This window comes from Staurois parvus, unplaced genomic scaffold (genome assembly GCF_062004578.1).
Source record: "Staurois parvus isolate SC_StPar_1 unplaced genomic scaffold, SC_StPar_1.0 ptg000175l, whole genome shotgun sequence".
Taxonomy (NCBI): Eukaryota; Metazoa; Chordata; class Amphibia; order Anura; family Ranidae; genus Staurois; species Staurois parvus.
In genome coordinates this window covers 15,497,954-15,523,815 of record NW_028317971.1, presented here as the reverse complement: position 1 = coordinate 15,523,815, position 25,862 = coordinate 15,497,954, and the positions used below count along the sequence as shown (strand labels likewise).

General features: G+C 41.4%; 1 protein-coding gene across 6 annotated transcripts in view; it reads left to right on the top strand.

The window, feature by feature from the left end:
• The window catches only part of SBF1 (SET binding factor 1), a 151,457-nt gene that overhangs the window by 62,698 nt on the left and 62,897 nt on the right, over positions 1–25,862 (top strand). For 3 of the 6 annotated variants that reach the window (XM_089676986.1, XM_089676984.1, XM_089676982.1), the window contains exons 2-6: positions 13,571–13,656; positions 19,943–20,074; positions 22,151–22,273; positions 23,883–23,993; positions 24,161–24,184. In XM_089676986.1, coding sequence (XP_089533112.1) covers positions 13,571–13,656; positions 19,943–20,074; positions 22,151–22,273; positions 23,883–23,993; positions 24,161–24,184 — 476 coding nt within the window. The remainder of the gene's footprint in view (positions 1–13,570; positions 13,657–19,942; positions 20,075–22,150; positions 22,274–23,882; positions 23,994–24,160; positions 24,185–25,862) is intronic. The other 3 variants (XM_089676987.1, XM_089676985.1, XM_089676983.1) reach the window with 1 other exon arrangement.

Here is a 25,862-nt window from a genome sequence, read left to right as displayed (position 1 = left end):
AAACAGACAAGGGCTATAACCCTCCTGTACTCTATCCAAAATGAAAAGAAAAATGTTTTGCCTTTAGTTACATTTTAAAATGTTTAATAAATGTTATTAAATTCTTAGAAATGTTTTCTCCATTTTTTGTCATTCACATAGTGCCTGCTAGCATATGCACAATGTATACTATTTTCAAGGCACGCCTTTGGTGAGAACTGTCATGATTGCTAGTAGGGATGCACCGAAATTTTGGTGGCCGAAACGTTTCGGCCGAAAACACTCCTTTCGGCCATTGGCCAAAATGAAAAAAAGCACTGATACAGGTGTCAAAAAACCCAGCCGCTTGCTGCCGCCCGCCTGCCGCCATTGTCCCTCGCGGCTGCCGCCTGAGAAACCATTTATCCTGGCACTGAGCATAGAGATGAGTGAAGGAAAAATGGCCGCCCCTCATCTCTATGTCCTTGGAGGACCAGAGCGATGTCACTTCCCATTTCGGCCAATTTTTTTTTTTTTAAAGCACTAGATCAATGCTTTTTTTTTTTTTTTTTTTTTTGATCTAATGCTTTACCTTGTAGAGGAGAGATGTGAGGTCTTATTGACCCCATATCTCTCCATAAAGAAAAGAGGACCTGTCACTAATTATTTCTATCACAAGGGATGCATGCATTCCTTGTGATAGGAATAAAAGTGATTACATTTTTTTTTTTTAAAGGGACAATGCAAAAAAAAAAAAAAAAATTAAAAAAAAAAAAAAAAAAAAAAAAAAATATATATATATATATATATATATATATATATATATATAAAAGTTTAAAGTGCCCCCGTCCCCCCGTGCTCGCACATAGTGGTGAACGCACATGCAGGCCACGCCCACATATTTAAACGGTGTTCAAACCATACATGTGAGGTATTGCCACGAACGTCAGAGCAAGAGCAATAATTCTAGCACTAGACCTCCTCTGTAACTTTACACTGCTAACGTGTAGACATTTTTAAAGCATTACCCATGGAGATTTTTAAGTACCGCAGTTTCACGCCATTCCACAAGCGTGCGCAATTTTAAAGCGCGACATGTTGGGTATCTATATACTCGCCGTAACATCCTCTTTCATATTTTACAAAAAACTTGGGTTTTTTATTGTGTTTTTCTAATCAGTGTATTTCTTTACGAAAAATATATATTCATTGTTAAAAACTGCTCATTTCGGTTTCAGTTTTCGGCCAAGTCCATTTTGAATTTTTGTTTTTGGCACCAGAATTTTTTCATTTCGGTGCAACACTAATTAGTGTGCTTATGTCAGCTCTCAATCAAACTTTCAAGCCCTCAAATGGCCATGTAATGTAATAGCTGATCACAGGTGCAGCACAATAGCAAGTGCAAATCTACTCTAAATAGAGGCAAAAATGGTGCCATCTTCAGCTGTAACAGAGAGGAGACTTTAATTTCACCTTAAAAAAATGAACAGTCCTTTTTTTTTTTCTGGCTGACGGGGTCACCATGTGCTATCAGGAGGTGGTCCGTCTACTACAGGTGGTTCATGGATTGGTTTTCTAAAAACTACATAATAGAGAGAGTTTCTAGTTCCCCTGAGCTGCTTTAATCTCATTCTATTCAGACATGACTAATTCCTGTCCCATAGCAAAAGCATAGAGCACTTTGTTACTCCTCATCTTACAGTGCTCAGAGGTGGGGGGAATCTGCTTAAAGGGGAAGTGGTTTGACACCTCGGTTATTCTAAGGGTACACTTACTAAAGCATCACAGGAAGAGCTGCATTTTGCTGGCATTAGAAGTCTGTGCACGTATACTATGCTATAGTGGGTATTTGCCAGTTTGGAATTGTTTTACGTTTTGTTTTTCAAAAGTGTGGGTGTAGTGACTCTTAAATTGTTACTAAACCCACAACAGTAAAATCAGTCTGTATATGCAGTAAAGCATGCTTGTTATACTCACTGTGAAACCTAAGGGGTTAATCCTCTGTATTGTGTAAAAAGAATGTTTGATCCTGACTTCTCTGATCCTCCCCTTCTTCCAGTGTCCCTCTCTTATCTCCTAATAGGACATATTGTGTGGAGTCAGTTTGGTGTGTATTGCTAGAGAGGTTTTTTTTGGGAGAGTGCATGTGATCAGCACAAGGCCAATCAGCACTGTCCGGACAGAGGTCAGGGGTTTTGCATCCTCCTAGAGCAGAATTAAAACTCCTCCAACAAGCTCTAACCAGTGCTCTGCTGAACACTGATAGAAGTCACAAGACTGCTCTAACTGCTGATGAGAAAAGGTGTATGGCAGTTTATATTTACTAAAACAATTGCACTTCCATGTTCTGTGTACTGTGGGAGACCAGATATAGTGAATACAGGGGCCTGGGTTTAGTAGCACTTTTAGCCTGGCTTCACATATGTGTGGTGCGGTATATCGCGTGTGATTAGCACAAGAAGCACACCGCATTCCTGCACAAATCACATGTGATTTGTGTGCGGTGCAATTGGAGCCATGCATTTTGTATAACTCTATTCGCACCGCACCCGCAACAAAAAAGTGCAGGACCCTCTTTTGGGTCCGCACTAGAATCGGATCAGATGGGTATTCACACCTATGCGATCCGATTCTGCACATCACACCATATTTTGCGGACCGCTTTCGGGGTGTTGTTAACTTAACATAGCAACCCGCAGTGGTTCGCATGAACGGGGAGCGATTCTGATGCGGTGTGAAATTTGTACTGAAAACGTTGCGAATTCCACCCCGCATCAATGTGAACCAAACCTAAAGGAAGTCTGTACTGAGAGAAATACAGGGACTGCCATTGCTAACTTTCCTGTGGCAATGGTGTTTGACTGTTTTTGCCTTCAGTACTGGAGACAGGGGTCTGGAAAAAGCATGGAGATCAGGAAAAGAGGCATTTTTATCCATCTCCACTCTATCCAAAACTACAAACAAAAAAGTTTTGCCTTTTGTTATACTTTAAAGTGATTGTAAATTTTCAGTTTTTTTTTTTTTGTCAAAATAGTAAACATGTCATACTTGCCTGTTCTGTGCAGTGGTTTTGCACAGAGCAGCCTCAGTGCTTTTCTTCTGGGGTCCCGGTTGGCGCTCCTGGCCCCTCCCCTCTGCGGAATGCCCACTTTAGGACGCCGCTTCCTATGGTGGGCATTCGTGCAGACTTACTCCCGAGCCAGGCTGTTTGCATCTCTTCATACACACAGCCTGGCTTGGCCCTGCCCCTGCTCTCCACTCACAGGTTTTGACTGACAGCAGCAGGAGCCAATGGATCCCACTGCTATCAAGTAAGCCTGTGAGAGCTGGAAGAGGGGAGAGGAGCTGCTGCAGACATACACATCACTGGATTGGGATAAGGCTCAACTGAGTATTTAGGGGGAGCTGCATGTAAAAGGTTTTTTAACTTTAATGTAGAGAATGTGTGAAGGTAACAAACCTTTTACCTTTTTAGCCACTTTAAAGAGTGGGTTCTAGTTTCTCCTTGATACTACCTTGCTGCTCTGTAAACTCCTACCTGCACATACCCTCTGTTAACTTTTAGGGCTCATTCACACAAGCATTTGCGTAACTTCTGAATGTAACTCAGGTTCTTCTGTTGGCAGAGCGAGGAGAACATCCACATAAAGTCCTCACAATTAGACACATACAATTCTGGTGACTTTAAGTGTATTGATGTCTACATGTACTTGCACAGGTTTATAGCTGTGTGTATGGCCCCATTAATTCCTATATTGCTGCATTTAGATTCGTACAGAACTATACTCTCTATACTATTTAGTTATTTCAGCGCCGTCAATTTACGCAGCGCTTTACACATATATATATATTGTACATTCACATCAGTCCCTAACCCTCAAGGGGTGTACAATCTAAGGTACTATATAGCACATAAATGTCTGTATCCTATGGCTTTTTATTGGTCAGTCATGCAACCCATTATTTTAATAAACCAATGGTAAGTAGGAAGGGGAGGGATTAAGACTCACTTCCTAGTCTAATGCAGGCCATACATGGTTTGAATTCTGAACGATTTTTCGTCTGAAAATCGAAAACGTCGTTTACTCAGTAATCTGATGGTCGGCAAATTTTAGAAATCATTGATGGCACCAAGTCATAAAGTTCACCTCATAACACATGCAAAACTTCTGTTCCTTCTAGGTCACGGCTCATGTGCATATTCTTTTTGGAAAAACAATTGTACGATTCAACCATCATTGAGTCGAAAATCGGTCGTTTTTCACAAATTTTCGAACATGCCCGATCACCAAAAAGGGGAGGAACCACGAAAATCGGTCAGTGCCATTGACCCACTAACAGAGCGAAAATTGGCCGATTAGAAAAATCGGTCGAATTTTGACCCATGTATGGCCGGCCTTAGTCTGGGTTTGTGAAGTGCAGCACTTGGGACTGTGCAGCTTCTGATGTACTTTAAGGCTCCATGCTAAAAAAAAACAAAAAAGTGCTCTTGGCAGCAGAAAAATAATTGCTAATTTTTTGCACTAGCGTTTAGGAGCGTTTAGCAAAACCAAAGGTTTTGTTTTATCTTCCTCTAAATGTTGAGTTAAAAAAACACCTCTAGACAACCTAATGGGCATAAACACATAGGGTAACATTAGTTGTTCCTACAGGCAAAAAACTAAACTCCTCTAGGAACAGCGTTTTTGTTTTTTTTGGGTTTTTTTTAAGCCAGTGTACATGGAGCCATAAAGGTAACAGAGCACTAACATCCTGATGTGAGTTCCCACTTCCCATAGGCAGGTACCTATTGCAAGGCTGAGCAAGTCACGTTACCGTGACGACACATGTTGGGCAGAGGCAGGTGCCACTGCCGGAAGTGATGCGGGAGCCGCGACCCCACTGTCTGTTTTCAGTGATTTATGCCTTTTATCCCATTGTTTGTGTAAGTTCAATACTTTGAATAATAAAAACAAAGTTTTAAGATACTACACTATGAGGATATCCTTTGTTTGGTGAGCTTGGTTGCAGAGCGGAGATGGTGGTCTTAAAGGGCCATACACCCATCAAGTTGTGAGTTTACCATAGGTGATTTGGAGAATACCTACCTTCAGTGGAACGAGATCTGAGTCCTACCCCAGGCAGGGGAAAGCGTTGTATGCAAATCTAGCGGTGAGCACAATTTTGAACGGTGGTGGGAGTCACTCTATATTGATTACACCTATTAACACGGATGGTAGAATATGTCAAAATGCACAAAATATTTGAAGATTACTGCAATTTATGCAATTCAAATCACATGACAAGTTGTACCCTATTGTCGGCAATGGAACCGTTCAAATCTGTGCGATTCCAAATTTGCAGTGCCTCACCGATTTGAAATAAAAGTTCCAGTATTATTTTTTTGCTATATGTTTTGCTTGAAGTTGCACTGATGTTTTTCAAGTCGCACTGACATGCAACTTTGAAATTGTGTGACTTCAGTTAAGTCCTACGATTTCAAAGTCGTATTCGGTGTTAACCAGGGCTCAAGCTGAATTCTAGGTATCGCTATTTTTGCATAGTTACATTGGTTCTGATTGGCAAGCATGGCTGATCGGGCAAGTTGGAAAGATTTAGTGGATTCCCTTTTAATCTCCATTGCCAATGCAAAGACTTTTTTGGTATAAAAAAAAAAGAATATATATATATATATATATAAAAAATAAAAGTTATATTACTTAGGTGGCATTGTTAACAAAATCTAAAGACCACTGTGTGCTGGGAGCTGTAGAGGTTCACATTCATACTGTCCTTGAACCATTCCATGCTTGCTGTGATTGTCAATTAAGGTATCAGGCATGACAAATAACAGTAATGGTATTGTCTTCTGTAACACAAACTTTAATTAGAAATTTCTCAGAGACCTTATTGCCTTAAGGCATATTGGATTCAGGCCAGGCATATGCTGTGGCCAATCTGGCACAAAGCAGTCAGATCATTATTTTTTTTTTTTAATAGAGAAGCTCAAAGTGTGAGGTATGTTGAGAAATATATCAGGATATCCTCCAACACATTCCCTAATTTCTTAACTGCAGTTCATAGCCAAGCAGTCTCCTGATGTGGAAAACCCAACTGGCAATATCTGTGGTTTCATTGTGATAGACATACCATACATATGAATATACTAAAAAGTAGCTCTTCTTAAAAACTTACTTTGTAAAGCCATATTCATTTCTTCAATATTAAACAGAATTTTACCAAAGGTTAACTCTAGAAACCTAAAAATCCTCCCTCGCAGTGGGGGCTGCGCCCACACTGCATTTACAGTCTGTTTGGGTTTAGGGGACTTGGTTAAAGCACTTTTACTTACCTGATCCTCCTTCATTGGACATGAGGACGATGAGGAGCAGTTCACCTCCTGAGCAATGGGGGAGTGGAGGATCAGGAAAATAAAATAGCTTTTTCCTTCCCTAGACTTTAATGAGAATTTCATCCTTACAGCTTGGGTGGACCCTCCTTTCACTAGAAGGTTTTTAGGTTTCCTGGAGATGGGCTTTAACCAAGTGTAATCATGAAATTAAAAAAAAAAATTAAATAAATAAACAAAAAAAGTTTAAAGCGCCCCCGCCCCCCCCGTGCTCGCACATAGTGGTGAATGCATACATAGGCCATGCCCACATACGTAAATGGTGTTCAAACCACACACGTGAGGTATCGCCACGAACGTCAGAGCAAGAGCAATAATTCACACACTAGACCTCCTCTGTAACTTTACACTGCTAACCTGTAGAAATTTTTAAGGCATCACCCATGGAGATTTTTAAGTGCCGCAGTTTCACACCATTTCACCAGCGTGTGCAATTTTAAAGCGCGACGTGTTGGGTATCTATTTTACTCACTGTAACATCCTCTTTCATATTTTACAAAACAATTGCAGTATATATTGTTTTTTTTTTAATCGGTGTATTTTTAAAAAATATATATTTATTCATTTTTAAAAACTGCACGTTTTGGTTTTGATTTTCAGCCAAATGCATTTTGAATTTTCGGTTTTGGCACTACAATTTTCATTTTGGTGCACCACTAATTGTGAGTGTCCCAAAACAGATGATAAAGGCAAGCTCATTGACATAGCCCAACATCTGTCTACAAAAGCTCATAAGAAAGCAGAAATCACATATAATTAAAATATAATTTTTGTCTGGCCTAATATTTTAATATTCTATGCGATATTTTCTGTATAAATGGACAACGGCTAATTTTAGTGTTTACAAGTCCTACCTCCCACAATACATTCTACACCGCAGCAATACCCACTGAATGTAGCAGAAGTCAGGTCTTACTTCCTGGCTGTGTGTACCAGTCCCCCATCTGTCAAGTAAATCTGGCAGGGCAAGCTTTGTGATTAATGATCATTGCTATGCAAGACACTGTAACGCTAGTCATACACGACTAGATGTCTCTCGCTATAGAGTCCTCCTTCCATTCTAAACATTTTCTGTCATTGAGTGCAGTGGCTGCCTGAAAAACGTGGACAATGACTGCATCTAAGAGGGTGCAGTCTCTGTTTGGCTGATAATTATCCACCTGGCCACTCATGGTCTGATAAGGCCACCAATTTTCAGCAAACATTGCCCAAAATTTGAGCTTTCTATAGCCAGCTTAAGGCATGGGGTAATCACAAAGACTGTACCACCAAAGTGGTGATTCTGGGCTGGGGTCCAGCTGGTTGCATATAATCAGAGTTATGGATATGACTTTCTTTCCATGGCATCCAGGGTTCTCCATCCCTGTGTTATGCATTTTTGTCATTTTGACAAATTTATTGTGAGAGCAGTTTCTCTTTAAGGTGCAATTACACATTAGATAACAGTCTTTGAAATGGACATGTCTTAACTGCCACTCATTTCCCCCATGTCATTTACTGGAACCAGAGGGCTTCTTTCACAGCCATAAGGTTGACCAAAAGACTTGATAAAGTGGTGGGATTGAGCAGATATTCTCTGATGCAGAGTTTGAAAGGAGAGGAAGACCAGTAGATTTCTAAGAAAACATTTGAAAAACTATGTTTAGCTTAACTTTATGTTAAGATTATTTTAGCGTCTAAAAAGTGCTGTATACAATGGAGGGCAAACCAGGATAATTTCTTTCATGATCATTGAGGAACACATGATTTAGAGACAAGTGAGTTATACTGCTGCCTACAGGAGGATATGGACACTGGCAAAAAAAGCTGGCATATGCAGCTGTCTGGATCGGCATGTCCTCGGCAATTAATTTGGAGGCCAGGCTCATCTGGACTACACAATTGCATGGCTAGCCAATAATGTGTGTTTTAAAATGTTACTAAACCCACAACAGTAAAATCAGTCTGTATATGCAGTAAAGCATATTTCTTATACTTGCTGTGGAACCTAATGGATTAATAATCTCCCATGTGTAAAATAGACTGATCTTGTCTTCTCTGATCCTCCCCTTCTACTGTTCCCAATCAATCTGCTGATAGTACAGAGCTCTAGGAGTCACTCTGCACATGCTCAGTTTAGTGTGTATGGCTAGAGAGTGTTTTTTTTGTTTTGTTTTTTAGGAGGGTGCATGTGGTTGGTACAGGGCCAATCAGAACTGTCCAGACAGAGGGTCAGGGGTTATGCAGCCTCATAGGACAGTCAGAATGAAAACTCCTACAAGCTTTAACCAGTGCTCAGCTGGACACTGATAGAAATCAAGAGACTGCTACACCCTGTTCCAAATTATTATGCAAATTCTATTTAAGTGTCACAAAGATTAAATATTTTGTTTTTCAGTTTAACTCAGGGATGGCATTGTGTGTCAGGGCTCTTTTTGATCACTGAAAACAATCTCGGACACCTGTGATAAATGGATTGGCAGGTGAGCCCAATTTAAGGAAAAACTACTAAAGGAGGGCGTTCCACATTATTAAGCAGAGCACCATTTACCATTTTCAAGCAATATGGGGAAGAAAAAGGATCTCTCTGCTGCCGAAAAGAGTGAAATAGTTCAGTACCTTGGACGAGGTATGAAAACATTAGATATTTCACGAAAACGTAAGCGTGATCATCGCACTATTAAGAGATTTGTGGCTGATTCAGAGCATAGACGGGTTTGTGCAGATAAAGGCACATTGAGGAAGATTTCTGCCAGATCCATGCATCGGATGAAGAGAGCAGCTGCTAAAATACCATTACATAGCAGCAAACAGATATTTGAAGCTGCTGGTGCCTCTGGAGTCCCACGGACATCAAGGTGTAGAGTCCTCCAGAGTCTTGCAACTGTGCATAAACCTTCTATTTGGCCACCACTAACCAATGCTCACAAGCAGAAACGGCTGCATTGGGCAGAAAAATACATGAAGACTAATTTTTAAACAGTCCTGTTCACTGATGAGTGCCGTGCAACCCTGGATGGTCCAGATAGATGGAGTAGTGGATGGTTGGTGGACGGCCACCCTGTTCCAACAAGGCTGCGATGTCAGCAAGGCGATGGTGGAGTCATGTTTTGGGCCGGAATCATGGGAACAGAGCTGGTCGGCCCCTTTAGGGTCCCCGAAGGTGTAAAGATGACCTCTGCAAAGTATGTGGAGTTTGACTGACTGACCACTTTCTTCCCTGGTACAGAAGGAAGAACTATGCTTTCCGTAATAAAATCATCTTCATGCATGACAATGCACCATCTCATGCTGCAAAGAATACCTCTGCATCAATGGCTGCTATGGGGATAAAAGGAGAGAAGGTCATGGTGTGGCCTCCATCCTCCCCTGACCTCAATCCTATTGAGAACCTTTGGAGCATCCTCAAGCAAAAGATCTATGATCTATGAGGATGGGAGGCAGTTTACATCCAAACAGCAGCTCTGGGAGGCTATTCTGACATCTTGCAAACAAATTCAAGCAGAAACTGTCCAAAAACTCACAAGTTCATTGGATGCAAGACTTGTGAAGCTGCTATCAAATAAGGGGTCCTATGTTAAAATGTAACGTAACCTGTTAAAATGTTTAAAAAGTTAAAATGTCAAAAGTTTGATTGAAATAGCTTTTGATTTCAGTAAATATGCTGCAAACACAACAAATGACAATTTTCAGTTCTTTACAACCTATAAAGTGTTTTGAAACTTACTGTGCGTAATAATTTGGAACAGTGCATTGGAAGTGTTTTATGTTTCAAAAAAAAATACTGTTATCATTAGGAGGTTTGTTCAATAAAATTTGAATTGTACTCTTAATAGTTGATAACATGAGAATTATGCTGACTGTTATTTACATCAATTATTTAGGTAAATGAGAAAAATAGCATTTGCATAATAATTTGGAACAGGGTGTATATACTACTGATGAGAAAAGGTATTAGCAGTTTATATTTACTGAACGAATTGCATTTCCATGTTCTGTGTACTGTGGGAGACCAGATATCGTGAATGCAGGGTCCTGGGTTTAGTAACACTCTAAGGCACAGATGTCAAACACAAGGCCCGAGGGTCAAATCCAGCCCTCCAGTCCATTTCATGTGGCCCTCAGCTGTGGCACCCCCCTCATTTCAGAAATCAGTAGAAGAGAGGAGTACAGAACTCCTCCCCCAGATCCTGCACTTCTCCATGCAGCTGCGGAGAAGCTCATCTCTGCAACCCCCCACCCCGGGTCTCAGCAGTTGGCAGCAGAGAGGAGGACAGAACTCCTCCTACAGATCCTGCACCTCTCTTTGCAGCCTCAGCACCCCCTCATCTCCAACTCCCCTGGTCTCAGCATTCAGCTGACTCCAGCCCTCCTCTGTTCCGTCTGCAGATCCTGCATGTTCTGCTTCCCAGCTCTGCCTCCAGTAGGTAAGGGGGAGGGAGGGGTGCCCTAGACATCTAGTCTTACAGATACATCCGGCCCTTTGAGGGAAACCATAATGCTGATGCGGCCCGCCATGAAATTGAGTTTGACAACCCTGCTTTAAGGCATTGGACTCTGTATTGTGGCAATTTCTAGACCTTGGTGCAGTGTGTTGGATAGCCGCAGAGCGCATTCCGTGTCCGGAACTGTAGCATAAACACTACTGTGACCGTCTGTGAAGACTCACTTTGTGAGTAGGGCACTTGGGTCAGTATCAGGAGTTGTCTATCAGGACCTTTGGATACCCTTATTTTTTCTGTTTTCCTCTGGTTTACCGTGAAAGGGCTTGATGCTGAAGAACTGAGCAAAGATACGGTTTTCGGGGACTATCTTGGTCCTACCAACAGCTTACCGCCGCTGTTCTTTCTTGCTCTTAGTCTTTGGTGTCACATCCCAGACACTAGGGGAATAGTTCTGCTATAACAGGTTCTTCCAGCTGACATTCCACTAGTGGGTCTACTTTCCAGGGTGGTGTTCAGGCACAGAGTCTCCTTTCTTTCAAAGCTAGCTTCAGCCTTTCACCTCAACTAGGGCATTGTTCTTCCATGCATCTATTCAGCTCCAGCGCAGCAGCAGATTTTCCATCCTTATCTGGATGTAGTTTGTGATGTGTGGGTTTATCCTTCAGCTACTGCTTCTATTGGAAAGACTTACTCTTTTTGTCCTTCCTGATAATTCCTAGAAAGGGCAACCAGCTTCTACTTTTATCATTTCTCGACAGTACAGACAGATTATCATTTAAGCTTTATGGTCTCAAGGATCGGGTTGTACCCTTTCCTGTCAAGGCACACTCTGTTAGATCTGTGGGTGCCTCTTGGGCTTTTTGACATCAGAAAACTGGTTTCCAGATTTGCAAGGCTGTCACCTGGTCCTCTGTTCATGGACTTAGAGATGCAGCAAAAACAAGCTTTTTCACACCTGCCAAAGAACTAGGTAATTAAAATAATCGCAGACTGACAGGACAGTATGAACCGGGGAGTTACAGGAAGAAGGGGCAGCCGCACACAGGAGGATTGTTTTTTGATGCGTTACTTTTGATATATATATAATTTTTTTTTCTGCTGTTTAGATATATTCCTGTCTGAATATGTATGGGGGTTTTTTTTTTGTACTTTTATCCCAAGTAGACATGCGGTTTTTGTATACATTTTTTTGTATATATTATTGTTATTTACATTTTGATTATTTACAAATGTGGCTTTTATCCCAAGTAGACATGCGGTTTTTGTATACATTTTTTTGTATATATTATTGTTATTTACATTTTGATTATTTACAAATGTGGCTTCTAAGCCCACATCTTTTTGGGATATTTTCTTGCTCTTATCTGTTTGTGTATGTGATTTCATTTTTTTATTTTATTTTTCATTTATAATTTTTTTATAATTTTTATTCATTATTCTTGTTCTCTTTCTTTGTTACTCTTTTAATTCCACTTTGTTTTTCTCTTTTCTTTTCTTCCTTCCTTGTTGTTCTCTGATATCACTGTTTTTGATACAATGGTTTTACGTGTTTTGTTACAATGTAGTACACACTGTATTCATCTATCCTCCGATGTGTGGCTGACCCTTTTTCCTGTTGTATCGTGTGTGGTGGCGAGCCAGAGCCTGTACCTGTCGTGGATTGATCTGGATTGTTTGCTTGAGCGGTATACTTCTATTCTTTTGAACCAGGGAGTTTATATCACTTTGTGCTGTGTCAAGAATTTTAGGACATGTCATATTCTATAAGCTTTGCCACAACCTGCCCCTCCATTGAATTCAGTTGCAATACTCCAAAAACGCACCTACAGTATATTGTTTTTGAGGCATTCAGTGTGTATCTTTTTACGCATGCACATTTTATGCATTTATCCCTATAATCTAAGTTTTTATTTTTTTGTTTTGTTTTTTTGTTATGTGGACCTATTAGTGTTTTGTTATTGTTGCCCACATCTCAGTTGAACAGATTTTGCTCATCCCAATTGTCCTCTGTCAATGACCGAGAACAAAAAATGGGATTTTTGTACTTTCGATTTTTCCCTTTCTTGGAGTTCATTGAGGGACACAGATTCCATCACTCTGTGTCTGTGGTCTTGCTGCTAGTGTTGCTTTGCTTTTCCCACTGGAGGGAGTGGGAAGGGCTATACTATTTGGTTTCTGTCTTTTGTTTTCTATTTTCCGAATCCTTCTGTAGGCAGCAGTACAATTAATTTGTCTTTGAATCCTGTGTCCTTCAGTGAACTCCAAGAAATGGAAACTGCAAGTACCAAATTCCAGTTTTACTTGCCTCTCCCTTTGCTGCCATTATTTACCTTTCCTTTCCTGCCCTGTCCCACCACTGGAGTTCTCCTTTGAAGCATTGGGAAGTATCTAGTACTTCAAGGTATGTGGGAGATCGGACTCTCCTCCCCTCTCGCATGATTCACTAGGCCCAGGCATAGAGTCCATAGCCCTGTGTAAGCTCCATTGTAGTCTTTACAGGGTTTTTCTCTTCTCTCCTATTGACAAACAGGGATTAAAGAAAAGATGATTGTAAAAATCTGGGGGTTTAGGGAATTTAAATGAGCTGCAAGGGGGAAGCCACACATTCATTTTGAACTGTTTGCATTTGTAAAACGAATGAAGGAAATCTTGTGTGTACTGTATTTCTTGTTACTAGGGTGCTGTTGCCATTTAAAAAAATATGTCTAGATTACAGTGATCATTGTCTTGGCAAATGATCATGTAGTTGTGATGTATTTTGTTCTTGTTATGCTCAGTGTTTTCATTTTCTTTTATTCAGGCAGTGGCATTGGACAAGGCAAGATTCTGCAGAAGTTCCCTGAGAAAGACTGGGAAGATAACCCCTTTCCCCAGGGTATTGAACTGGTAAGAGTTATGTAATAGTTTTGAGTATGTATAGCATGTTTTGTAACCTATATGAATCATCTTAGGTGATATAAATCATTTTTATGTTACTGTTTCTATTTGTAATGTTTAATAATATTTACATGGTGGAAGCCATATTTGCTGATTATGCAAGCATGTTCACAGTATTGCTGTGTTCTATAAGCCTGTATCAGGCATTCACTGAAAATATACAGGGGTTGGACAAAAAAAATGGAAACACTTTATGATTTGCAGGTGTGAAAGTAATTACATGTTTTGCGATAAAAGCGGAAGCGATGTAACATTTTTTTTGCTTCTGCTGTGTGATGAGACACCTAGCTAACAAGTGGGAAGCCTCACTTTCATCATTCACTTAGCTTAGCTTCAAAGACGGAAAATTGTTGGTGCTTGCTTAGCTGGTGCCACTGTGACTGAAGTTGCCAATTTATTTGCTGTGTTGTAAAGTACAGTATCAAAGGTTATGACGGCATGTACAGTCCAGTGAAGACTGAGGTTGCTCTCTGCAGTCACTTTTGCAGCCATTGCTTTCTTATTCCAGGTCCCAATCCTGCGCAATGTCCTTTTTGTCTGTTTCGGCCAGCTGACCATGTCGACTGTGCTTATGCTGATCAGACAACATTTTCATGGAAACTGTACATGTCGTCACAACCTTCTACTGCTTCCCAACCGCCCTATAGTAGAAATACTGTTACAGGGCGGCACAGGTGCGCAAAATCACGTGTGTGTGATATTTTGCATTTCCGGGTAGGGGTGAGCGCCGCCATTCGCGGCTGTCAATCACTGGGTCCTGGCCACTGATTACTCGCCGGCACCTGTTGATTTCCGAGGATCTCCAATGCGGAGGAGAACTGTTTTGTTTACTTACTTTACAGTTCTCCTCACTGTCAGCTTGGGCACACTGCTTTGGATGGCTGTGCACAGCACAGCCATCCAAAGCAGTGTGATTACAGTGAGGCACACTGACACCGCCTCTTAGTAAAACACTCCCAGCACATAGTTAACCCTGTGATCACCCCTCTTGTTAACCCCTTCCTTCCCAGTGCCATTAGTACAGAGTCTGTGATTTTTTTTTTTATAACGCCCTTTGTAAACGCTATACTGTAACTTTCATGTAAACCAATAAATTTACATGTCTTGGGATTTTTTTTTTTGCAAAGACATGTAGCAAAATACATTTTGGTGTAAATTTATGACGAAATTTGATTTTTAAATTTTTTGTACTGGACATGTTTAATAGCAAAAAGTCAAATATATTGTTTTTTTCTCAAAATTGTTGGTCTTTTTTTTTATAGCGCAAAAAATAAAAACTGCAGAGGCGATCAAATACCACCGAAAGAAAGCTCAATTTCTGGGGGGAAAAAGGAAAAAAATTTCATTTGGGTGCAGCGTTGCATGATTGCGCAATTGTCAGTTAAATTAACGCAGCGCCGTAATGCAAAAACTGGCCTGGTCAGGAAGGGGGGTAGATCCTCAGGATGGCAAGTAGTTAATACTGTACATCATGACACAGCAAATAAATTGTCAACTTTAGTCACAGAGGCACCAGCTAAGTGGGCACCAACAATTTGCCCTCTTTGAAGCTAAGCAAGCTCTGACATGACTCTGTATTACTAGCAGTGCATTGGGTGAATGACGAAAGTGAAGCTTCCCACCTGTTAGCTAGGTGTCTCATCACACAGTGGAACAAAGAGCACTACATCACTTCTGCTTTCAATGCAAAACATGTCACTTTCACACCTGCAAATCATGTAGTGTTTCCATTTTTTGGGTCCAACCCTTGTACAGGTGAAAAAGTAGAATATCGTGCAAAAGTTCATTTATTTCAGTAATGCAACTTAAAAGGTGAAACTAATATATGAGATAGACTTATTACATGCAAAGCAAGATAGTTCAAGCATGATTTGTCATAATTGTGATGATTATGGCTTACAGCTCATGAAAACCCCAATTCCACAATCTCAGAAAATTAGAATATTACATGCAAACAATAAAACAAGGATTGTACATAGAACAATATGGGACCTCTGAAAAGTATAAGCATGCATATGTACTCAGTACTTGGTTTGGGCCCCTTTTGCAGCAATTACTGCATCAATGCGGCGTGGCATGGAAGCGATCAGCCTGTGGCACTGCTGAGGTGTTATGGAAGACCAGGATGCTTCAATAGCGGCCTTCAGCTCTTCTGCATTGTTCGGTCTCATGTCTCTCATCTTTCTCTTGGCAATGCCCCATAGATTCTCTGTGGGGTTCAGGTCAGGCGAGTTTGCTGGCCAATCAAGCACAGTAATCCCACGGTCATTGAACCAGGTTTTGGTGCTTTTGGCAGTGTGGGCAAGTGCCAAGTCCTGCTGGAAAATTAAGTCAGCATCCCCATAAAGCTCATCTGTGGAAGGAAGCATGAAATGCTCCACAAATCTCCTGGTAGACGGCTGCGTTGACCCTGGACTTAATGAAGCACAGTGGACCAACACCAGCAGATGACATGGCTCCCCAAATCAACACAGACTGTGGAAACTTCACACTGGACTTCAAGCATCTTGCAGTGTGTGCCTCTCCATTCCTCCTCCATACTCTGGGTCCTTGGTTTCCAAATGAGATGCAAAAGTTGATCTCATCAGAAAAGAGGACTTTGGACCACTGAGCAACAGACCAGGTCTGTTTTTCTTTAGCCCTGGTGAGACGCTTCTGACGTTGTTTGTTGTTCAGGAGCGGCTTGACAAGAGAAATACGACATTTGAAGCCCATGTACAGGATCCGTCTGTGTGTGGTGGCTCTTGATGCACTGACTCCAGCCTCAGTCCACTCCTTGTGAAAATACCCAACACTTTTGAATGGTCTTTTCCTGACAATCCTCTCCAGGCTGTGGTCATCCCTGCTGCTTGTGCACTGCACCTTTTTCTTCCACACTTTCCCTTCCACATAACTTTCTATTAATGTGCTTTGATACAGCACTTTGGGAACATCCAACTTCTTTTGCAATTACCTTTTGAGGCTTTCCCTCCTTATGGAGGGTGTCAATGATGGTTTTCTGCACAACTGTCAGGTCAGCAGTCTTTCCCATGACTGTGATTCCTACTGAACCAGACTGAGAGACCATTTAAAGGCTCAGGAACCCTTTGCAGGTGTTATGGCTTAATTAGCCGATTAGAGTGGGACACTTTGAGCCGAGAATATTGCACCTTTTCACAATATTCAAATTTTCTGAGTTTGTGAATTTGGGGTTTTCATAAGCTGTAAGCCATAATCATCACAATTATGACAAATCACGGCTTGAACTATCTTGCTTTGCATGTAATGAGTCCCTCTCATATGTTAGTTTCACCTTTTAAGTTGCATTACTGAAATAAATGAACTTTTGCACGATATTCTAATTTTTTGAGTTTCACCTGTATTTGCCCATTGTCTTATTTTGCAAAATGTTTAAATACCATTAGTTCCATGATGCTTTCAGCTTCATTGTCACTAGGCTGGAAGCGTTGTTTTTTGACCAGTGAATGCATGGCTGGCACTCTGATAGATCCAACTTTTTGTCTGAGGGAGCACATATACCCAGCATTGTATTCCTGCATGCTTACACTGGTGAAACTAGTAGTATTTTAGTGTCTGTTTTTAAATTTTTACTTTTAGTAGTTAAATTCCACCTCAGTTGCCTACGTTACTTAAGCCTTCTCTAACCATCCGTTTACATAACTTGAAGTTTAATCAAGATTAATCATGTGATAAATGTTAGCATTCAGAAGCTCATTTATTTTGCATTTTTTCCCAAAAATGGTTTACACTCAGATGGTCTCTAAAAGCAAAATCAGTTTACATCATCTCGTTATTGTAAATGCTCACACTGTTCTTCTAGTATGCATGGTTCACCAAGGATCAGTGCTTCTTCACGTCCACTTGTGTAATTCAAGAGTGGCCATCCGTCTCAGCAGGACTTCATTAGAGGAACTTTTCTGCTTAGTGGTCTTGCAGCATTCTTTGATGTAGAAGCAGGTTGGAGGGGCAAGTCAAATCATATTTAGACTCGTGAACAAAAATTATGTATATTTTTGATTACCAGTCCTTAGAAAGTTGTGGCTGCATTTTTTAAAGGCTTTTTTTCCTTTTGCGATCCTGCCTTTTAAGACACTTTTTTTTTTTTCTAGGCTGGCAACTTTTACTCACTGTATTAAATCACGAAACCTCATTGTCACCCTAGAACAGAACTACAGAACATCACCTCCTTTGTTTCATAGAACGAGTGGAGGAGTTTTGCAGCGCACAACAGCAACTGAAAGCTTTGTAACTATCAGTGATTTTTCTAGATTCAGTACAGTAAGAGTTGTCAGCCTAGGACAGAAAGTGTCTTAAAGGCAGGATCAAAAAGGAATAAAAGCATTTAAAAAAGTGCAGTCGCAACATGTAAGGACTGGCTGTCTGCAGACTGAAAACCCAGAACTGAGAAGTCAGTGGTCTTTGCTCAGTTCTCGGTCTTACAGGAGGCAGGGGACAGATGCAGGATCGGACCAAAAATGCATCCAGATAGGTATGTAAGAGTGTTTTTTTTTTTTTTTTAATTCCCAAACTTCTCTTTTTTTTTTGCAGTAATTTGCCATAAAATGCGATCAAGTCCTCACCTAAGTCACAATAGACTTAGGAACCTTCGACTAGAAGATCCTTGAGGGCAGGCACTGATGTGAATGTGCAATACATATGTAAAGCACTGCATAAATTGATAGCACTATATAAGTACCTGAAATAAATAAATAGACAAACACAATGGGGTTATTTACTAAAACTGGAGAGTGCAAAATCTTCACAGTAAGTGAAGTAAGGAAAAAGTAAGTGAACCCTTGGAGTTGATAGCTTGCTGAACTTCTTTGGCAGCCACCCTGGCGTTTTCCTGATAGTATGTCTTCACAGAGATCTTTTTTACACAGCCTGGTTCACATCAGCTGATGCTTCTTATAACCAAAAATCTCAAAATGTTTGTGTCTTTTATCAATCATGCAGTACTAAACCACACTTCCAAACTCATTTAATTTATGGGACTGCAGGTGTGCATATTACTGGTTAGCCTTCATTGGAAGTAATTATTCTGTGTGTTCACTTACTTTTTCCCCCCAGCACTGTGAATATTTAGGCTAGGTTCACATATGTGCGAGTAGTGCCCCTGCCGATCCGTACAAAAATCCGTGCAGCTGCACCATCCACACAGAAGAATGCGGACCCCCGGGCTGGTGCCATTAATTCTAATGGCACGCTGTCCACACTGGAAATCGCAACCGCACTGGGAACCAAGGTTCCCGTGCGGGATGCGATTTCCAAAGAAGTGCAGGGACTTCTTCCCTGCGTGTCCCGGGGCACGGGAGTCCATTCAAATAAAAGGGCTCTCGTGCCCGCGCAAAACACGGCCCGCACAGCCGCATATATGTGAACGAAGGGTAATGGTTCTGTTTAAAAGATACACAAGACATTAGAATTGTTAAGGTGTTATCAGCTTAGAGGATAAGTTCACCTTTCATAACATGTTACACCTATATTCAGGGTGTAACATGTTACATAGTTAGTCTGGCTGAAAAAAGACTAAAAGTCCATCCAGTTCAACCATAGAAAAAAAAAGTTATAATCCCATACCCACAGTTGATCCAGAGGAAGGCAAAAAAAACCCAGCAAAGCATGGTTGGGGAATCAAAGTGGGGAATCTTCTCCCCGTTAGCTGTCACACCCGGCTGCGTCATTCATTCACGGTGTTCTGTGTATGGGAAAGGAAAACTACAAGTCCCAGCAGCCTTTGTGGCCGTCGGCTTGAAGTTTTCAATGAACTACCACAGCACCATGGTAGTTCATTGAGCCTTCCTGTCAGTAAGTATCTGCTTGCCTGCACGGGATGTACTAGCAAGCAGATATAGTGACAGGTCAGGGGGATACCTGCATGGTACCAGCAATCTGCTGATCGCTGATGGAATGCTTTAGAGGCTCCACAAACAAAAATATAATAAATGCACGTTTTTTTTTACCTGCAAAAAAATGTGCATTTTTATATTTTTGCTAAAAGGTGAACGTATCCTTTAAACACATTGTGTTTGTTTAGATCAAGAAACTTTACTTTTTCCTTGTTTATGAATTTAGAGTCTAATCCTTTTTGTATAAATTGCATATTCTTGTACTGCAGAAACTATAGAATCTTTGCCATTAACTATGGATCCAGGCCAGGCACAGAAGTTGTAGTAGTAGTTGATTTTAAGTCTCTTGTTGATCCCTGTTTGTCACACACACCTTTTTATTACAGTTTTGTCAGCCCAGTGGATGGCAGCTATGCGCCGAGAAGAATCCTCCAACATTCTTCATCGCTGTTCTGACAGACATCAATTCAGAACGTCATTACTGTAGCTGCTTCACCTTCTGGGAGGAGTGTGCACCGGTATGTCTTCCTTATCCCATTTCTATCCATAGTTCTGGTCTTCCTGTATTATGTTGTTTCTACTTGCATTGTCTGTAACACTGCACAAGGAAGTCTGTTCTGAGATTGCTTCATTGGACAGTAAGGGCATTTGACAGGGAAAAGCAGCTGATGGAGCTTAGCTATGAAATATAGCTTAAGTATAACTGACACCGCAGCTTCTGCACCCAACCATTGTGAGAAAATTAAGAGGCTTTGGCGTGCAAGGAAACAACTGGATTAACGTATTAAGTAATATCTAGAGATACCGCCTCAGACATTTTATCCCTGGCCAGATCTACTGCTTTGACATTGTATATTGTGTATAATAGCAGTAGGTCAGAATTATCTTGTTATGTCTCTGCTATGCCCCTTTTGCTTGCTGTAAAGGAAAAATTAGCCTGTGAATATTGTGTACAGAATCATCTACCCTTTAGTGTATCAAACACACATGCAGCGCTAATAAATTCAATGATACATGCAAATAATCATACGGTGCATATAATAAATGGTAAAGTGAACACCACTTAATACTGAAATAGATCTTAAAAGTTGTCTAAAAGTCCAGGAATAGTAATGATGGTGAATAAATATCTCCAACAAGAGTGTTCTTGCGGTGCATAATACAAAATTTCAAGGCAAGATGGTGACAAAATAAGTGACTTCTGTGACCATATTCCTCCCACAGAAATGAGTGTAGATTGCGCTAACCAGAAAGCGCAATGGTAATGCACATTTGAGTGTTAACCAACTCCTGGTCATCCGGCTATTGAAATTGGATCACAGAGAATGGTCATCTGGCCTGCATCAGCTGGGCAAACATCGCAACCTCAGGGTCTCCAGATACCAGGGGACGTGTAGTCGTCTCGCCACCAGGGGGAGTATGTAGTAGTAAGCAGCTGATAGCAGGGAATTCCAAAATGGCCGCTGGCTGTCCACAGGGGCCATGCGGTGTGATGTCACAGGGTATAAGACTGTGACGTCACACCGCATGGCCCCTGTGGACGGCCGGTGGCCATTTTGGAATTCCCTGCTACCAGCTGCTTACTACTACATACTCCCCCCGGTGGCGAGACGACTACACGTCCCCTGGTATCTGGAGACCCTGAGGCTGCGATGTTTTCCCAGCTGATGCAGGCCAGATGACCATTCTCTGTGATCCAGTTTCAATAGCCGGATGACCAGGAGTTGGTTAACACTCAAATGCGCATTACCATTGCGCTTTCTGGTTAGCGCAATCTACACTCATTTCTGTGGGAGGAATATGGTCACAGAAGTCACTTATTTTGTCACCATCTTGCCTTGAAATTTTGTATTATGCACCGCAAGAACACTCTTGTTGGAGATATTTATTCACCATCATTACTATTCCTGGACTTTTAGACAACTTTCAAGATCTATTTCAGTATTAAGTGGTGTTCACTTTACCATTTATTATATGCACCGTATGATTATTTGCATGTATCATTGAATTTATTAGCGCTGCATGTGTGTTTGATACATTTACTTTTGAGGCTCCTGGTGTTTGCCTTTCATGCTAGTCGCTTTTTGGGTTTTTTATCCAGCGCTCGTATCTTTTCTGTTTTTATATCTACCCTTTAGTGTTTGTCCTTGTTCACATGGGCTGTTTTTGCCTGCACAGGTGTTCCGTGCATCGCCGCATGCAGGTAGTCCCATTTATATCTTTCGGGATGCAGGGGCTGCACAGACACAGTTGCTTCCAGTTGGACCCCCTGTCCAGGGTTATGCACCTGCACGGATGTCTAATTGGAAGCAGCAGCTGTGCCTGTGAAGCTGCTGCGTCCCAGTAGACATGAATGGGACTGCCTGCATGGGGATGCACAGAACACCTGTACATCCTGTGCAGGCAATAACAGTTCTTTGCATAGGTGTATAGTACACTTTAGTATGCCTGCATGAACAAGGTCTTTATATTAAAACGAGGCTTTTATGGTAAAAAAAAAATCCTTATTCAATCTTCAAAAAATCATAACACCTCTTATATTTATATTTTGGACTTGTTTTCTGTGACAATTTGTCTGTAAAATTTTTTCATAGAATCTTATTGATCAGAGGGATGGAGAAACAGAGGAAGGTTCCCCTTTACCATCTGCAGCTCAGCTGTATGCTCCTAAGACTTTGGTGCTTGTATCACGTCTGGACCATCCGGAGGTCTTCAGGGTAAGCAACTGTTTCTGGTTTGAAATGACCTTCCTTTTCTCTGTCTGGGGTCACACCTTCAGTATGTTTTATGAATATGCGGCTCTAGAATACCCTGTGTACAAGTTGGTAAGTTTAGTTTTCAATGCACTTACCATGCAAGTGTGTGCTGATGATCTGCTGCTAGACAATGAATATAATGAGATATCTACTTTGAACCATGTGGCATGTTGAGATCTTTGCAGTGTTGACAATTTTTCTTGCCCCATATAGTCCCACTGGTAATTGATGGCAAGAGGAAGGTCTGGTTTGGACTAGCTCATAAAAAGGTCCCTCTAGACCAGGGGTGTCAAACTGGCCCTCCAGCTGTTGCAAAACTACAAGTCCCATCATGCCTCTGCACTTGGAAGGCATGCTTGTGACTCAGTCTTGCAATGCCTCATGGGACTTGTAGTTTGGCAACAGCTGGAGGGCTGCCAGTTTGACACTGTGCTCTAGACATGTGCTTCACTTCCCCACCTTCTCTATTGGAGTAAAACTGGCCAAAGATGGATGGAAGTTCAGCTGGTTCAGCAGGGATGTGCCAAATTCTGATCAATTCGTGGCCGTTCCCGCTTGACAGAAGTTGATATAACTCAAACGGGCTTGTTGCAAATTTTTCTTGATCAGCTGCTGCTGATCAGTGTATTCTGACAGGGGAGAGTCCCCACTGTCAGAATACAATGTCTAAGTGGGGAGGATTCCTCTATTTACCTCAATAAATAGAGGAATCTGTTTTTTTTTTTTTTTTTTTTCTTTTTTTTTTTTTCTTCTTCATTGTTTTTTCCTTGTTCGGTCTGTTGTCTGAATGGAAAAAAAAATGATCTAACTATTGCCATTAGTGAAAATATACAAGGCTGTAAATTAGGCAGTTGAACCATGCAAGCAGCTAAAGGTGGGCACAGCATTTTATTTAAAGAAGAAGGACCAAAGCCTTTTTGTCCCTACTGCTCCCGTGAGTTACAGGAGTGCACTTAGTTCCCGTTTTCAGCCAACAGTACTGAGCTGGTGCAGGCTCTGAGAAGATCGTGACTTTAATATCGGTATCCGCCCAGAAGCATGACTGGCAGTTGGCTGAGGCTCTCCGCATGCTGCTGAGAGCCTGAGCCAGACACTCCTGCCCCCTCGACAGCCCCATAATACAGTGAGTGCTGGAGGGGCAGAACCGAGAGCCGGTGACTGACGGTCACTGGTTCTCTGCAGACCGAAGACTGAGAAGTGAGCGATCAGATGTCTTTGAATGCTCAGTTCTCGGTGTAAAGCTGGCAGGGGACAGCTGCACCTGGGATCAGTGCTGCAGCCATGTAGCAATTCTCATTAGTCAGCACTGGCATGTGACTTCTTTAACCAGTCGGAACTGCTCCGATCCATCCCGGAAGCCATACAGAAAAGGGAGGAAAAAGAGTGGGGATTTGTAAATCCCCAGACCACTACATCGGCCGTGTGGGCACTGCGGTACAGTGGGGAGGGTTTCATTTTTTTCTGTAAAGGTAAACTTACTTTTAGTTTTTTATTTTAGACTTCATTTTTGCTTTAATGCTTTGTGTATTAAACAGAAAGATGTACTGATGCTGCATATTTCAATTTACAGGATTCCCTGGGCCTGATTTATACCATTCATACGGATGGATTAAGTGTGTCTCTGGAGAATGTTGTCGGAAATTTGCTAACCTGCACTGTCCCTGTCACTGGAGGTTCCCAGGTCAGTGTTTCTCTTCTAAATAATTTTCGCATTATTCCTTGGGGTCTGTCACAAGGGGCTCCTCCTAGCATTCACTTTCTGCTTCTTAGGACCTAGTAGTTGTTAGGTGCTTCAAGATTGTGAATGTTGCTTTCTGACTCCGTGTTGATATGTTTTTTTTTTCCCAGTCTGACCTGGAGCAGGATGGTATGGTATGCACTTCATTCTAATTCCTGCCACACTGCACACTGCCTGCTTCTCCTCTTCCATCACATCCTTTGATATGGGGGAAGCATCCTATCCCCAAGCACTAAGATTTCAATAAGACGTTTGGGAAGGCATGAGAGCCACTAACAAAAATGAAACCACAAAATTTGCTTTGAACTTTTAATAAACATAAGAAATGAAACAAAATATATATAGTTTTAGCAGTTATTATATTGAGAAAAGTTTGTAATTTCTCCTATTTCTGAAGCCACTTCCAATAAGAGCAAACATCTACCTGCAACCTTAGTGCAACAGGCATAGAAAACTTGAGATAGACATGACTGGAGCATCAAAGCCTAACATGTCTGCTTTTGTTTTCTTTACAATGGCTGCTGGAATAGCCGCTGTAATCAGATTGGTTGTTAAGCACCATTGGGCTATAAACTATAAAGGCCATTAGCCAAAAACTCAATGACAACTAAAACTTTTTTTTTTCTGTAATTGAGTGGGGGAAGGGTTAAAATGTCTGTCTGGTTTGGATTGCTTTCTGTCTCTTCCTTGTGAAAAATTCTTCTCATTTCATGTCCTGGTAACGGGGCAGAGGGACAGGAAGTAAAATTTACTCCAATGGGGGCTACAACTGTACTTTGTTGTTGACAACCAACCCTCATCCCCCTTTTCCATTTATTGTCTTGGTGTAAGAGGGATAAAAAGTTAGGGTAAAATTCTTCGATTGCAGAAAGCAACCTGACTGAAGTTCTAACCCTTCTCATTCTATCCATAACTCCTAAGTTCTGATGGTGTATATCTGCTGAATCATTTCAAATTCAGATTGGATCTGAAATTCTTGAAGCATCTTGGAGATGTAGGTATGTCTGCTGAGTCATGTAGCTCCTTCAAATACAAAGAGAATACGTTAGTCCAAAATGTGTTGTGCTATTTTTCCTTTTATCAGTTAACAGGAGGTAACTCTCAAAGTATACCCATAACTGTTAAAAAGTATTCATTGTGTGAAGTGAGCTATTATAATCCACTCGTATTCAGGCACCATCCCAAATCACATAAGAACCAAAAGGGGCCAATCCAGCCTATGGGACAACGCCCAGGGTAAAGCAGTTGTGCTGTGGTGCTCGTGCTGACAGTGCAGAGTGACAAGAGAGAGGGGCTCCTTTGTCTTCAACTTCTCCTTCACTGTCCAATCACATGCTGTGGGAGGGTTAAGACCTGTGTTTCCTAACTTCAGCAGTGAAAATCATGTCTTGTATATAGCGCTGACAGTTTACGCAGCGCTTTATGTATATTGTACATTCACATCAGTCCCTACCGTCAAGGCGCTTACATTCTAAGGTCCCTACCTAACATGCATAGTAGTGGTGCACCGAAATGAAAATTCTGGTGCTGAAACCAATACTGAAAATTCAGAATGCATGTGGCCGAAAACCGCACCGAAACCGAAATGTCTGCATATGTGGGGGTGGGGAGGCTCCAATTTTTTTTTTTTTTTTTTTTTAACTTATGATTTTATTGCTATCACATACGGGACCAGTAGTCCCCTATGTGATAGCATATGAGTGACAGGACATCTTTGTAGGGGGGAGGGGGGCGCAGTGTGTAAGGAGGGGGCAGGAGAGGAGCAGTGTGTATACAGTGAGGTAACAGTGTATACAGAGAGGCTCCCTCACT